A 13,773-nucleotide genomic window follows, 5' to 3' on the forward strand; every position below is an offset into this window, starting at 1 on the left:
TGTATTGTATGTCTGCATCTGATATTAGAGTGCTGGTTTGAGTCTGGCTGCTTTGCTTCTGATCCAGCTTCCTGCTGTGTGCTTGCTAATATGCAGATGGTGCTAAGTTTTATCCTTGTTCTAGGTCTGTGGCTTGGTTTAAACAATTTTTTGTATTGTTTTTGTTCCCATTAGGGCAGATGTCATTGTAAGATACAAATGATGTGGTCCACCTTAAATAATTAAATTTTTAATCTCTTGCCCTGCAGATACCATCATTGGAGTGGTTGCCGTTGGGAATATATCCTCATTAACACCTCAGTTTTTCTACATAGCTTTATGGCTTAGGCAATGTTACTCTATTTAATCTGGATGTTAAAAGATGCTAAGTCTAACGTTGGGAAAGCTTGTTGCCAAGCTTCCTCTACCCAATCAGAAATTGACCGTTTGTCGTATAATCATCCATTATTCGACAAAGTTTGTTTTCTACTATTTTGACTAGAATATTCATTTCTCATCCATTAACTATAATGTAGTTGGCTCCTTCAATCCAGAGCTTATGTAAGAACTGAACATCTTGAGTTTCTTTTTGTGTAAAATCTTGTCTATATTTTTGGAGTTGAGTGTGCATAAATTCTCTAATTTCTCTACTTACATTGGAATCCTTGTTTTTGTCCTGATTTCCTTGTTAGTCATTAATGGGAAACTAGATTTAGGTTCCTCGTTCTCTATGAATGGGTTATCTCTTGAAAATGGGTTATTTCTTGAGAATGGGTTATTTCTGTTTTTCTCTATTATTTGTCTAACCAGCTCTTTTCCTTTTGACCGATCTGTCAATATCTGCAATAGTTTTACACAATATTGCAGGGACTTCTTTTGGGGTTGCCCTTGCTAGAGCCATCCACTATCTCTGGAGATTGTAATTGGATTTTAACATTGGTCTCATTATTTTTAAAGAATTAAAAAAAAATTTTTTTTTGACAGAGTGGACAGAGAGAGACAGAGAGAAAGGTCTTCCTTTTGCCTTTGGTTCACCCTCCAATGGCCGCCGCGGCCAGCGCTCTACGGCCTGCACATCGCACTGATCCGAAGCCAGGAGCCAGGTGCTTCTCCTGGTCTGCCGTGTGGGTGCAGGGCCCAAGGACTTGGGCCATCCTCCACTGCACTCCCTGGCCACAGCAGAGAGCTGGCCTGGAAGAGGGGCAACCGGGACAGAATCTAGCGCCCCGACCGGGACTAGAACCCGCTGTGCCGGCGCTGCAGGTGGAGGATTAGCCTAGTGAGCCGCAGCGCCGGCCTAAAGAAGTTTTAATGTGCTTTATCCAAAGATAGTTGCAATGATGTGATTTATTTCTTTATTTTTTTCAAGATTTTTATTTATTTATTTGAAAGGCAGAGTCACAGAGAGGGGGAGAGAGAGGGAGAGGGAGAGAGAGAGAGAGAGAGAGAGAGTCTTCCATCCACTGGTTCACTCCCCAAATGACTGTAATAGCTGGAGCTGGGCCGATCCAGAGCCAGGAGCCTGGAGCTTCTTCCAGATCTCCCACACCGGTGCAGGGCCCCAAGAACTTGGGTCATCCTCCACTGCCCTCCCAGACCATAGCAGAGAACTGGATCAGAAGTGGAGCAGCCAGGACTCAAACTGTTGCCCATATGGGATGCTGGCATTGCTGGTGGCAACTTTACCCCCTATGCCACAGTGCCAGCCCCACGCACAGATATTTTTAAGATCCTTCTGACTACGCCAACTGTTGTGAGTGTAGTAATGGCACCGACATGGTGTTGGTTCCAATAAGGATTTTATTCAGTGGGGAAGTCACACATTCTAATTCACACAACACATTGGGCAAACAAACCACCAAAGTACCTCCCAGTATTCCTCATGATGTGTCTTAGCCACAGAGGGCAGATTCCCACAGCATCCGCATGGGTGTTGCCTCTGAGCTGAAGAATGCGGGTCTTGAAGGGCAAGTAGATTCTCGGCTTTGGGCAAGCAGGGCTTCAATGTCAGGCGAGCTCAGAGCCTCGGTGTCAGATAAGCACAGGGCTGGCTGGGAGAACTCTCTTGCAGGAAGGTCTGAGTATGGTGGGTAAACTCAGAGCTTTTGATATGCCACTGTCAGGAGAGTCTGTACAGAGTGTGTCTCTGGGCTTCTTCAGCCTGCAGTTTATATAAACTTTTGGCAGTCAATGTAGGGCCTATAAGGTCCTTAGGGGAGGGTATGTGTGGGGCCGTGGATGGTTCTTACCAAGTCCATGCGGATCTCTTGCAGTAAGCTTAGCTCTTGCTTAATTTTTTGTTAATATTATGGTGGAGCTGTTTAATTTCTGCTCCTTATAGAATCCCTGTCACCTACATAAGAGACTCAGTTGGAGTTCCTGGCTCCTGGCTTCTGTGTCATTTGGGGAGTGAACCAGTTGGTGAAGGATCTCTTTTTTTCTGTCTCCTTCTCTGTCACTTTGCCTTTCAAACAAATCAGTCTTTAAAAATATCTGGAGCTTATGCTATGTAGCAAACTTCTCAGTCATGTTCTTTGTTTTAAATTTGTTTCTCCTGTGACTTTGATATTATCTCCCCTAATCTCTCTTGATTGATAAAATTCAGTCTCTCTATAAACTTTGAACCTGATTTTAAAGTTATTTGCTCTTTTGATTTTTCAACTACTCTTTAACAACTTAATGTCATACATGAGTAACATTTTGTTTGTGACTTAAATTAATTTTATTTGAAAGGCAGAGAGAACAAAGAGATCTTCCATCAACTGGTTTATTTCCCAAATGCCTACAGTAGCTAGAGCTGGGCCAGGCCAAAACCAGGAATTCTGAATTCCATTAAAGTCTCCCACGTAGGTAGCAGGAACTCAAGTATTTAAGCCATCACTTGTTATTTCCCAGGATGTGCATTATTAGCTGTAAGCTGGAATGGTAGCCAGACCTGAACCAGGCACTAGTCCCAAATGGCAACATAAACCTTTGTGCCAGACAACCACTTCTTCTTCTTCTTCTTCTTCTTCTTCTTTTTTTTTTTTTTTTTTGACAGGCAGAGTGGACAGAGAGAGAGACAGAAAGGTCTTCCTTTTTGCCGTTGGTTCACCCTCCAATGGCTGCCATGGCTGGGCGCTGCGGCCGGTGCATCGCGCTGATCCGAAGGCAGGAGCCAGGTGCTTCTCCTGGTCTCCCATTGGGTGCAGGGCCCTAGCACTTGGGCCATCCTCCACTGCCTTCCCGGGCCACAGTAGAGAGCTGGCCTGGAAGAGGGGCAACCGGGACAGAATCTGGCGCCCCGACCAGGACTAGAACCTGGTGTGCCGGTGCCGCTAGGTGGAGGATTAGTCTATTGAGCTGTGGTGCCGGCCGACAACCACCTCTTATTTGTGATTTTTTTGGGGGGGAAAAAGAAAACTTGTTGGGTTAAAGTGATCAGTTTAAGTTCATAATTGATCATATAGGATTAAGTATCAAAGGAACCACATAAACAAGACCAGGGTCTGCTAATAATAATAGAATTAAAAAGGAGAGAATGATCCAACATGGGAAGCAGGATACACAGACTCATAGAATGGCAAATGCCCTAAACAGCACCCTGGCCTGAGAATCAGCCCTTAAGGCATTTGGATCTGGCTAAAAAGCCCATGAGAGTTTCTCAGGCATGGAAAGCCATGACACTGTGGCGCAAAAAAAAAAAAAAAAAAAAAAAACACTAAATGAAAGATCTCTGTGAGATCCCAGTGGAAAGAATGGGCCATCAAAGGAGGAGGTACCTTTCTCTGAAGGGAGGAGAGAACTTGCACTTTGACTATGGCCTTGTTTAAATAAGATCGGAGTTTGTGTACTCAAGAGGCTTCCATAGCCTTGGAAGCTCATGACAAGAGCCTCGGGTGATTACTGATGTCATAAATAAGAGTGTCAATTGTTAAATCAACAATGGGAGTCACTGTGCACTTACTTCCCATGTAGGATCTCTGTCCTTAATGTGTTGTACTATGCAAATTAACGGTAAGACTAGCACTCAAACAGTATTTTATACTTTGTGTGTCTGTGTGGGTGCAAATTGTTGAAATCTTTACTTAGTATATACTAAGTTGATCTTCAGTGTATAAAAATAATTGAAAATGAATCTTGATGAAGAATGGGATGGGAGAGGGAACGGGAGATGGGATGGTTGTGGTGGGAGGGAGGTTATGGGGAGAAGAGCCACTATAATCCAAAAGTTGTACCTTTGAAATTTATATTTATTAAATAAAAGTTTAAAAAAAAATTTGTTGGGGCCGCCATTTCGGTATAGTGGGTTAAGCCACCGTCTGTGACACTGGCATCCAGTATGGGTGCTGGTTCATGTTCCTGCTGGTCCACTTATGATCTACCTTCCTGCTAATGGCCTGGGAAAAGCAGCATAAGATGGACTAATTGCCTGGGTCCCTACCACCCATGTGGGATATCAGGATGAAGCTCCTAGCTTCAGCCTGTCCCAGCCTTGGGCATTGTGGCTATCTGGGGAGTGAACCTGTAGATAGAAAACTCTCTGCCTCCCTAAAACTCTTTCAAAATAATGATTTTAAAAAGTCTTTTGAAATAAATTTTGTTAAACATGACTTGATAAATGGGTTTTAAATAAGGAGAAATGATAAACGTAAGATTTCATAAGTCAAAATCATGTTTATATGAGGAGTGGTAATTTATCACAATATAAAAGCCTTCATTTTTTTTTTTTTTTGAAAGATTTTATTTATTTGAGAGGCAAAGTTACAGAGAGAGGGAAAGTCAGAGAGAGGTCCTCCAGCCACTTGTTTCACTCCTCAAATGGCTGCAACGGCCAGAGCTGGGCCAGGCTGAAGCCAGGCGCCAAGGGCTTTCATCTGGATCTCCCAAGTGGGTGCAGGGGCCCAAGTACTTGGGCCATCTTCCACTGCTCTGCCAGTCCATCAGCAGGGAGGTGGGTCAGAAGTGGAGCAGCCGGGACTTGAACCGGCACCCATATGGGATGCTGGTGCTGCAGGCAGAGGCTTAACCTGCTGTGCCACAGTGCCAGCCCCAGAAGCCTTCTTTTTAAAAATATTTATTTATTTGAAAGGCAGAAATAGATTTTCTATCTGCGGGTTCACTCCCCAAATGGCTACAACAGCCAGGTCTGGACCAGGCCAAAGCCAGGAGCCAGAAACTCCATCTGGGTCTCCCACATGGGTGGCAAGGGCTCAGATACTTGGACCATCCTTCACTGCCTTCCCAGGCACATTAGAAGGAAAGTGTATCAGAACTAGAATAGCTGGGACTTGAACTTGAACTCCTTGCTTAAGCTGCTGTGCCACAAAGCTGGCTCCCAAAGCCTCGTTTCTAATGAGCTTGCTTTTAATTAGTTTGCAGCCTGTTTCATTCATTCAACAAGTATTGAGTGCCCATCAGATGCCAGATGTAATGTGTGCATGGTGCTTGGGATACAAAGAAGTGAGGAAGGCATGCTATATAGAATTTACCACCTTCATAGGTATAAGCAACATTCTAAATTTAAACATTTATAATGAAGTGTGATGAGTGCCTATGATAAGTAGGAACTTCTGTGAAAATGCAAGGGTACTTCAGAAAGTGGCATATACCTTGTATCTGTACACGTGTGTATGGAAGGGGAGGGTTAAGAGAAGCATGTTCTGAAAAGCTTCTGTCCCTTTTGAGAGGTAAAAGATGAGATGAAGAAGCTGGGGTAAAATGTTTCAGGCAGAGGAAATGGCATGTAAAGGCTGGCAGTGAGAAAATGAAAGTTGAGTGTGGATGGATATTAGACTTGGGGACTTGGTAGAGAGCTGTGGAGATGCAAAATGAGGTCAGAGAGTTAAGAAGCCAGGGCTCGAAAGACATTGAAGCCAATTTAAGTTTGGGCCAGAAGACCTCTCAAATCTTCTAAGCATAGGAGGAAGGGATATAGATGGAAGGAGTTAAGAGTTTTGAAAGATTGCTTTGGGTCTGGCATAGAGTATCAAAGTGGGTTGAATCTTGAGGCAGGGAACTGATTAAAGCTAGTCTTTAATGCTAGACAGTAGTTGATGGTGGACTGGGCTAGAGAGAAGTGGATGTATGAAGGATATTTCAGTGGCAGAATTGGGAATTGCTAGGAGAGGGGGAGGAGGGAGTAGTGAAGGTTGCTGTGAATATTTCTAAATTGAACAGAGGAGTGGAAAGTAAGGCTATTTATTGGGAAAATAAACTGAAATTAGGGGAGGTTTAAGGAGAGAACAGACAGAGTAGTTTTATTTGGTAGACATATTTAGTTTTGTGGACCTGGAGTTCAGGAGAGAGCTAAGGATTTGTTTTTACAGATTTAGATGTTGTCAGAACCATAGAATAAATGGTAAAGACCAGGGAGAATGTATGTAAAAGCAACTCCGATTTTTGTGGTATAGTGTGGGACACGTGCATCTCATGTTGGAGTGTTTGGGGTCTAGTCCCACCTCAACTTAGCCTCTTGCTAATAATCCTTGGAGGCCATGGATAATGGCTCAAGTGATTGAGTCCCTGCAGTCTATGTGGGAGACTTGATTGTAGTTCTGGGCTCCTGACTTTGGCCTGGCCTAGCCCTCGCAGTTGCAGGCATTTGGAGTAAACCAGCAGATGGAAGAGATTGTGTGTGTGTGTGTGTGTGTGTGTACAGGGGTGTGACTTTAAAATACTTAAAATATATATTTAAAGAAAAGTAACTCTTCAAATCTCTTTTTTGAGAGGGGGAAAGAGTTTTGTTAATCTGTTTAACCTTGAACTCTCTCCCAGGAAAAATACAGATTCTCTTCCCAGAAAATAAACTTACAGAGAGCAGTTTACATATAATTCCAAGATTTACAAAAGTGTTTATCTGTGATCCTTAGGTTATTAAAAGAAGAGGACATAGTTCAAAACCTTAAGAACCTTTCATGGTTGGAGTATAGAAAGATCTGGCAGAAAAGATTTAGAATGAATTCGATATGCCCTATGTAAAAACCAAGTGAATGTAGTGTTAAGTAGAGCCAAAAGAAGAGAGGGTTCCAGAAGAAGGAGGAGCCGGGACTTGATCCTGTGCCCATATGGTATACCAGTGTTGCAGGTGGCAGCTTTACCCACTGTACCACAAGCTGGCCTTGTGACATCTGTCTTCAAAAGGGTTTTTGTTTAAACTTCTAAAGTGGTTAATTATATTTAAACTTACTGTGATTTGTTACACTGAATGAGTTGGTTTTTAAAAAAAGATTTATTTATTTAATTGGATGGCAGAGTTAAAGAGGGATAGGGAATGGCCATTATAGCCATTCCCCAAATGGCTGCAATGGCCCAGGCTGGGCTAGGCCAAAGGCAGGGGCCAGGGACTCCATTCAGATCTCCCACAAGGATGGCAGAGAACCAGGCAGTTGGGCCATCTTACCCTGCTTTCCAAGGCAAATTAGCAGGTGCTTCCTCCTGGTCTCCCATGCGGGTGCAGGGCCAAAACACTTGGGCCATCCTCCGCTGCCTTCCCAGGCCACAGCAGAGAGCTGGACTGGAAGAAGAACAACTGGGACTAGAACCTGGGGTGCTGGTGCCACAGGCGGAGGATTAGCCTAGTGAGCCGCAGCGCAGGCCTGTTTATGACTCTTTATAAGGAGTAATTTTAAAATTAAGATATAATTTGTATATAGTAAATTTTATCTTGGCTTTCCATGCCTGAGAAACTCTCATGGGCTTTTTAGCCAGATCCAAATGCCTTAAGGGCTGATTCTCAGGCCAGGGTGCTGTTTAGGGCATTTGCCATTCTATGAGTCTGTGTATCCTGCTTCCCATGTTGGATCGTTCTCTCCTTTTTAATTCTATCTATTATTATTAGCAGACCCTGGTCTTGTTTATGTGGTTCCTTTGATACTTAATCCTATCTTTATGATCAATTATGAACTTAAACTGTTCACTTTAACTAGTAAGATGGCATTGGTACATGCCAACTTAATGGGACTTGTAGTTTCATGGCACATTTCTAGCTCTACCATTAGGGGTAAGTCTGAGTGAACTGCACATCTTCTCTCTCTTATTCCCACTCTTATTTTTAACAGGGATAAATTTTCAGTTAAATTTAAACACCTAAGAATAATTGTGTGTTAATTAAAGAACATTAAAAAAAAATCTCACTTTTATCAGGAAAGCCTTAATTTATCATATTTGTGATCTCTTCATTACAAAATTATTTCATCTTTAACATAGGTATGACAACCTGTACTTCTTCCTTAGTATTGTTTTTCCCATTGTCACTGAGTTTCTCTGAGAATAAATCTTAATGAAAGGTAGGAATTGCATCCTTCAATAAAAGATCAAATTTACAAAGTTTCTGGCCCTCAGCTATTATGATCATTGCTGAAGTTGCAGTGTTTAGCTGTCTTTTGCTTGTTGCTAGTGAAAGTTTGCGACCATATCTCATACCTTGCTGTAATTAGTGTTTAATTACCCACTGCTGTTTCAATGTTTTAAAATGAATTAATGTAGTTTCACCATTTTAATTTTTCCTATGTATTTTTTGTTTCCTTTATAGTACTCTGTGCAAAAAACTTGGTGAAAAAGGATTTTTTCCGTAAGTAAATTAACTTTCAATACAAATGTTTTATATTCTGTCTAGAGTTTTTTGGATAGTATTTTTGAAGTGTCTGGTTTTAGGGGTTTCTTTATTCAGAAATTCAGTGTTTTGTGAATGCTTTATTCCAGAGATTTTTTTTTTTTTGGAAGATTGTGTACTTTTTAGCTTTAAAAACTCTTTTCCCTTTATCTGCCCCTCTCACATACTTAGCCATGCATATACAGTTGTGTGAATGTAGAGCCCCACAGTGCATGTTGAAGGTGTGTGTAACACTAGATTTCTAGAAACAGTATCAAGAGATTATTTTGCAAACTTTTTTCTTTTTAAACATTTTATAGAAAATTTTACCTATGCACTTAACATTGGATGGTAGAAAAGTCACTGAGGCTGTTTGGGATTTACGAGTGTAGAAAAGTCAGCTCTACCATATTTGATGATGCTGTTCTGTCAGACTCCAAAGCAAACATTTGGTTCCCATATTTTCAGTCTGTTTACTAATCCGTTGTGAACTTTTTTTTTTTTGTGACTTTATTTAGGATTAAGTTTTGCAAGAAAGAATTGGGAAGTGCCCCACCCATGTGTTCAGATTACACTGTAATATGTTACTTTACAATAGCTTTAAATTATTGAGTAAAAATGACATAATTTTTATTAAACTTTTTTAGCCAACAAAATTTTTATATATAAAAAGTTTGAAATTAGAAACTAGATTTCTAAATGTATGTCCTATCAGCCAGCAAAAACAGGCTCTGTGCTGTCTAATGTTACATTAGGCAATTTTCAGGGGTTTGATTAAAAGAAATAATAAGTTCTTGATATATTTTTAAATCATACTTAATTTATTCTACTCAAAGTTTTATTCCAGTGTTTGTAGAATAGAACCTGAATTAAAGTTTATAAAAATGACATCTTATAAAACCATATAATAAATTTTTATCGTATCTTTGTGCTTTTCTGAGAAAGTGGTTAAATAGGATAATTTGGAATACAAAAAGGAAATTATAAAGTCTTTCGTTTATGTACCACGTGCCCTCCACCCCACACCATGTCACAGTAGGAGAATACAGTGGCCAGAGAACCCATCTCTCCTTGCTGCTACCTGTTAATATTATTTTTCAGGCTGTGTCTCACCACTCCATCCCTGTCACTAATAACCTAATACCTAGGGTGCACTTTCCCTTTCTCTCTCTCTCTCTTTCTCTCTCTGTAAGGTTGATCTAAGATTTATGCTAATGGGACTGCAAAGTGGCAGATAGGTTGGATATGCTGGTGACATGGTGAAAATGGAGGGAGTTGGAGTACTTGGATAGCTGCTGCTTTATTCTCCAAGGCTTCTGCTCTGGCTTTGAAGAGGAAACCTTCAGTTTTGTCTTTTAGGTGTCTTTTCAAATTCTTTTCCTTTTTCCAGAGACCCAAGATACAGATTCTCTCTCTCTCTTTTTTTTAATTCTTCTTCTTCTTCTTCTTCTTTTTTTTTTTTTTTTTAAATTTTGACAGGTAGTTAGAGACAGAGAGAAAGGTCTTCCTTCCGTTGGTTCACTCCCCAAATGGCCGCTACGGCCGGCACTGCGCCAGCCGGAAGCCAGGAGCCAGGAGCTTCTTCGCGGTCTACCATGCGGGTGCAGGGGCCCCAGCACTTGAGCCACCCTCCACTGCCCTCCCGGGCCACAGCAGAGGGCTGGACTGGAAGAGGAGCAACTGGGGCTAGAACCCAGTGCCCATATGGGATGCCAGCACCTCAGGCAGAGGATTAGCCAAGTGAGCCATGGTGCCGGCCCCAAGATACAGATTCTCTAATAAAATATCCAACTATTCTGTTTTCCTATGAAATCTAGAGGTAAATTCTACTTTAATTCTTTGTGAACCTCTGAGAGCTGAGAGTTATCTGTTTTTATTTATCCTTAAATGATAGGTGAAAGAAATTTTTTCCCTTTTTAATTGGTATAGGCAGTAAAAATTGATAAATTTTGAGTGTGAGCTTGCTTTTGGGATAAGAAGATTAGGGGAAACTGATTATTTTTAAAACTTAGAGTGAGAGCTATATGATAGCTTGGAAAGGGAAACAGGAGAGCAAATCCTTAGGACTGCAGAAGTGAATCAGTGAGGGATGGGAGTATCTCCTGTTTTCACACAGGCCAAGGCCCCAGATCCTTGCTGTGGTAGATTTACCTGTATACAAGGGATATTTTTGAGCAGTTTATAAGTTGATGGTTGCTCATATTAATTTTAGATAATAGTTCTTTAGTTCTTTAATTAAATTTTGGTGTGTTGATCAGAGTGCAGTTATTAAAATATAGTTGATTTTGCTTGTGATTTAGTTTAAATTGAATTACAAAAAAATTTTAATGTGAAACATGACTACAGGGGATGAAATACATATTTATGTATTTTTCATTAGAGGAAAAAAATCCGTGTGTTGCCTTTAGTAATTTGTTGACACCTAGATTCTGTTTAAGATATAGTGCTTGTATTTGGTCTGTTATTATTTTGCAGAAGAACAACATAGGCAGCTCAGACTCCAATTTCCTAAGGATCTGGAAGCCAAACTTAGAGGTTTTGTGTGGAAAAAGTTTTTCTTAGTCCTTAACTTTTTAAAAATTATTTATTTGAACACTAGGGTTACAGAGAGGTAGAGACATAGAGAGCGAGCTTCCATCTTCTGTTTTCAGAGCTTCCATCTCTGGTTCCAACAGCCAGTGCTGGGCTAGGCTGGGCCCAGGCCAGGGGCTTGGAAATCCCTCAAGTTTCCTACATGGTTGCAGGGGCCCAAGCATTCGAACCATCTTCCGTTGCCTTCCTAGACACATCAACAGGGAGCTGGATTGGAAGTGGAGCAGCTGGGACTTGAACCCACACTCATATGGGGTGCCGGTGTTGCATGCATGCAACTTAACCTACTACACAACTGTGCTAGCCCCAGTCCTTAAATCTTTAGTGAGGTGATATCCAAAGGGAAAGTTGGAAATGTGATTGTTTTTGCAAGCATATGTTATGTTTATTTAGATAGTTGATTCAGAAGCCCAAGAGAGAGTGGATTCTTCCCAAGAGAAAATACTTAATGTAGAGGTAAAAATACTTTTTCATTAAACACATTTAAAAATAAGTTGTCATATGAATAACTCTAAAAGAACAAAATAATTTAGATTTCACAGTATAAGTTAACAAATTTCTTTAGAACTTAGTATGTTTACCCTACTGATCAAGACACCCATGTCCTATATCAGAGTACGTGGGTTCATTTCTTGGCTCTGGCTCCTGACATCAGCTTCTTGCCAGTGCAGACCCTGGGAGTTCTCAGGGATGGCTCAAATAATTGGATTGCCGCCACCTACATGGAAAATGGATTGAGTTCTAGCTCCTAGCTTTGAATCCTGCTGTTGTGAGCATTTGGGTAATGAGCCAGTAGAAGGAAGCTCTCTCTCTGTGTCTCTCTGCCTTATAAATAAATAATATTTGAGTTTTAGTCTTTATTGATTTGATGATGATAGATCACAGAATCATGGACTTGGGAAACTGGATAGGTGATTTCTGTCTGTCTTGAGTCTTGACAAACAAGTATTTTGACTTAAATTAGCATAGATATCAAGATACAAAATTTTTCCATTCATCAGCAATCAGCCTCATTCTGTTCTGTATTTTCAACAATACACAGAAAATGTACTTTATCCCAGTATGTCTGACTTGTAAATTATTTTATCTCTTTACCATTTTTAGTTTCACCTTTTTCTAACTATAATTTTCATCAAAAGAACCACAGTTTTCATTATTGCTTTGGCTGAAAATTATGGTATTATCTTTGATACTTTTTTATATTAGTTTTTATTGTGTCTTTCAGAGTAGCTGCCTTAAATGTCATTTCCTTTCTCTATCATGTGACTTGCCAAATTTAGAGTCGTCTTATCCAACTATTGGATTATTACTAAAGCACCATACATGGTCTCTGCCTCTAGCCTTTCCTTCACCTAGTCTGCCCTGAGAACCACTAGTAGAAATATGACTATATTTATAGGCATGCTCAAGAACCAAAATGGCTCCCTATTATCTGCAATCATTCCATACTCTATTTTTCTGACATCTAAGCCTCTCATACTCAATCAGTTGTATTTCTCCAATAGTATTTACTTTTACACCTTAGCACAGAAGCTTTGGTTAGACTCCTCAAGGCTTTCAAATATTGATTTCCTTTACTTGGCACTCTTCGTATGGCTAGGAAAGTCCTCCTTTTCCTGTTTGTCCTTTCAAGCCCATATGAGTTCCATCCTCTTGCCCAAGCCTTTTATTTACCCTTCAAGTTCTCCTGCATAGTAAATCAAAGGTGTAATACAGCATGGTGGTTCAGAGCCTGAAGTCCAGAGCTAGACTGCAGGGGTTTAGACTCTAAACTTTAGATCCTGACTCTGCCATTTAACTGTTGTGTGACCTGGGGCTAGTTAACCCCTTTGGGCCTTAGTTTCCTTGAAGTAAAATAGGGCTAATAACATTATCTAGCTCATAGGGATATTGTGAGGATTTTTGTAAAGCACTTAGAACAGTAGCTGACATAGTGTTAGCCGTTAGAATCACTACTACCAAGTGTTTGTTTATCCTTAGGTTGTTTTTCGTTTGTTTTGTTTTCATGTATGGTATTTTTAAAAAAAATTTTTTTGACAGGTAGAGTTAGAGAGAAAGGTCTTCCTTCCGTTGGTTCACTCCCCAATGGCCGCTATGACCGGCGCTGCGCCAGTCTGAAGCCAGGAACCAGGTGCTTCTTCGCGGTCTCCCATTCGGGTGCAGGGGCCCAAGCACTTGGGCCATCCTCTATTGCCCTCCCGGGCCACAGCAGAGAGCTGGACTGGAAGAGGAGCAACCGGGACTAGAACCCAGCGCCCATATGGGATGCCGGCGCTATAGGTGGAGGATTAACCAAGTGAGCCACGGCGCCGGCATGTATGGTATTTTTAATTTCCCCAGTTAAATACTTGTCTCTCTTATGGCAGAGGATTATTAATTTCTTTGGTTTTATTCTCACATCACTCATAGTAGTTATTCAGTAAAACTTGTTGGCTATTTTGATTTCTCTGTAGCCCATGCTTCTGTATGAAAACCTTTAATGAGCTCTCTATTTAAATGAGCTCATTTAAGGAGCTATTTGGAAAGAAAGCCATGAGTGTTTTCAGCATTCACCTTCCTGGGGCCAAAGGGCTGGTAACAATCTGAAAAAACTTCCATATTACAGGATAATCTCTAGATTTTGGTAGTTT

At 40.9% G+C, this 13,773-nt stretch overlaps 1 protein-coding gene across 5 annotated transcripts in view; it reads left to right on the plus strand.

Annotated features, from left to right (window-relative positions):
• The window catches only part of SMURF2 (SMAD specific E3 ubiquitin protein ligase 2), a 142,321-nt gene that overhangs the window by 66,509 nt on the left and 62,039 nt on the right, over positions 1-13,773 (plus strand). For all 5 annotated transcript variants that reach the window (XM_017349279.3, XM_089316792.1, XM_089316791.1 and 2 more), the window contains exon 2: positions 8,492-8,530. In XM_017349279.3, the coding sequence (XP_017204768.2) occupies positions 8,492-8,530 (39 nt within the window). The remainder of the gene's footprint in view (positions 1-8,491; positions 8,531-13,773) is intronic.

Source organism: Oryctolagus cuniculus, chromosome 17 (genome assembly GCF_051225735.1).
Source record: "Oryctolagus cuniculus isolate XC-2025 breed Fujian yellow rabbit chromosome 17, ASM5122573v1, whole genome shotgun sequence".
Lineage (NCBI taxonomy): Eukaryota > Metazoa > Chordata > Mammalia > Lagomorpha > Leporidae > Oryctolagus > Oryctolagus cuniculus.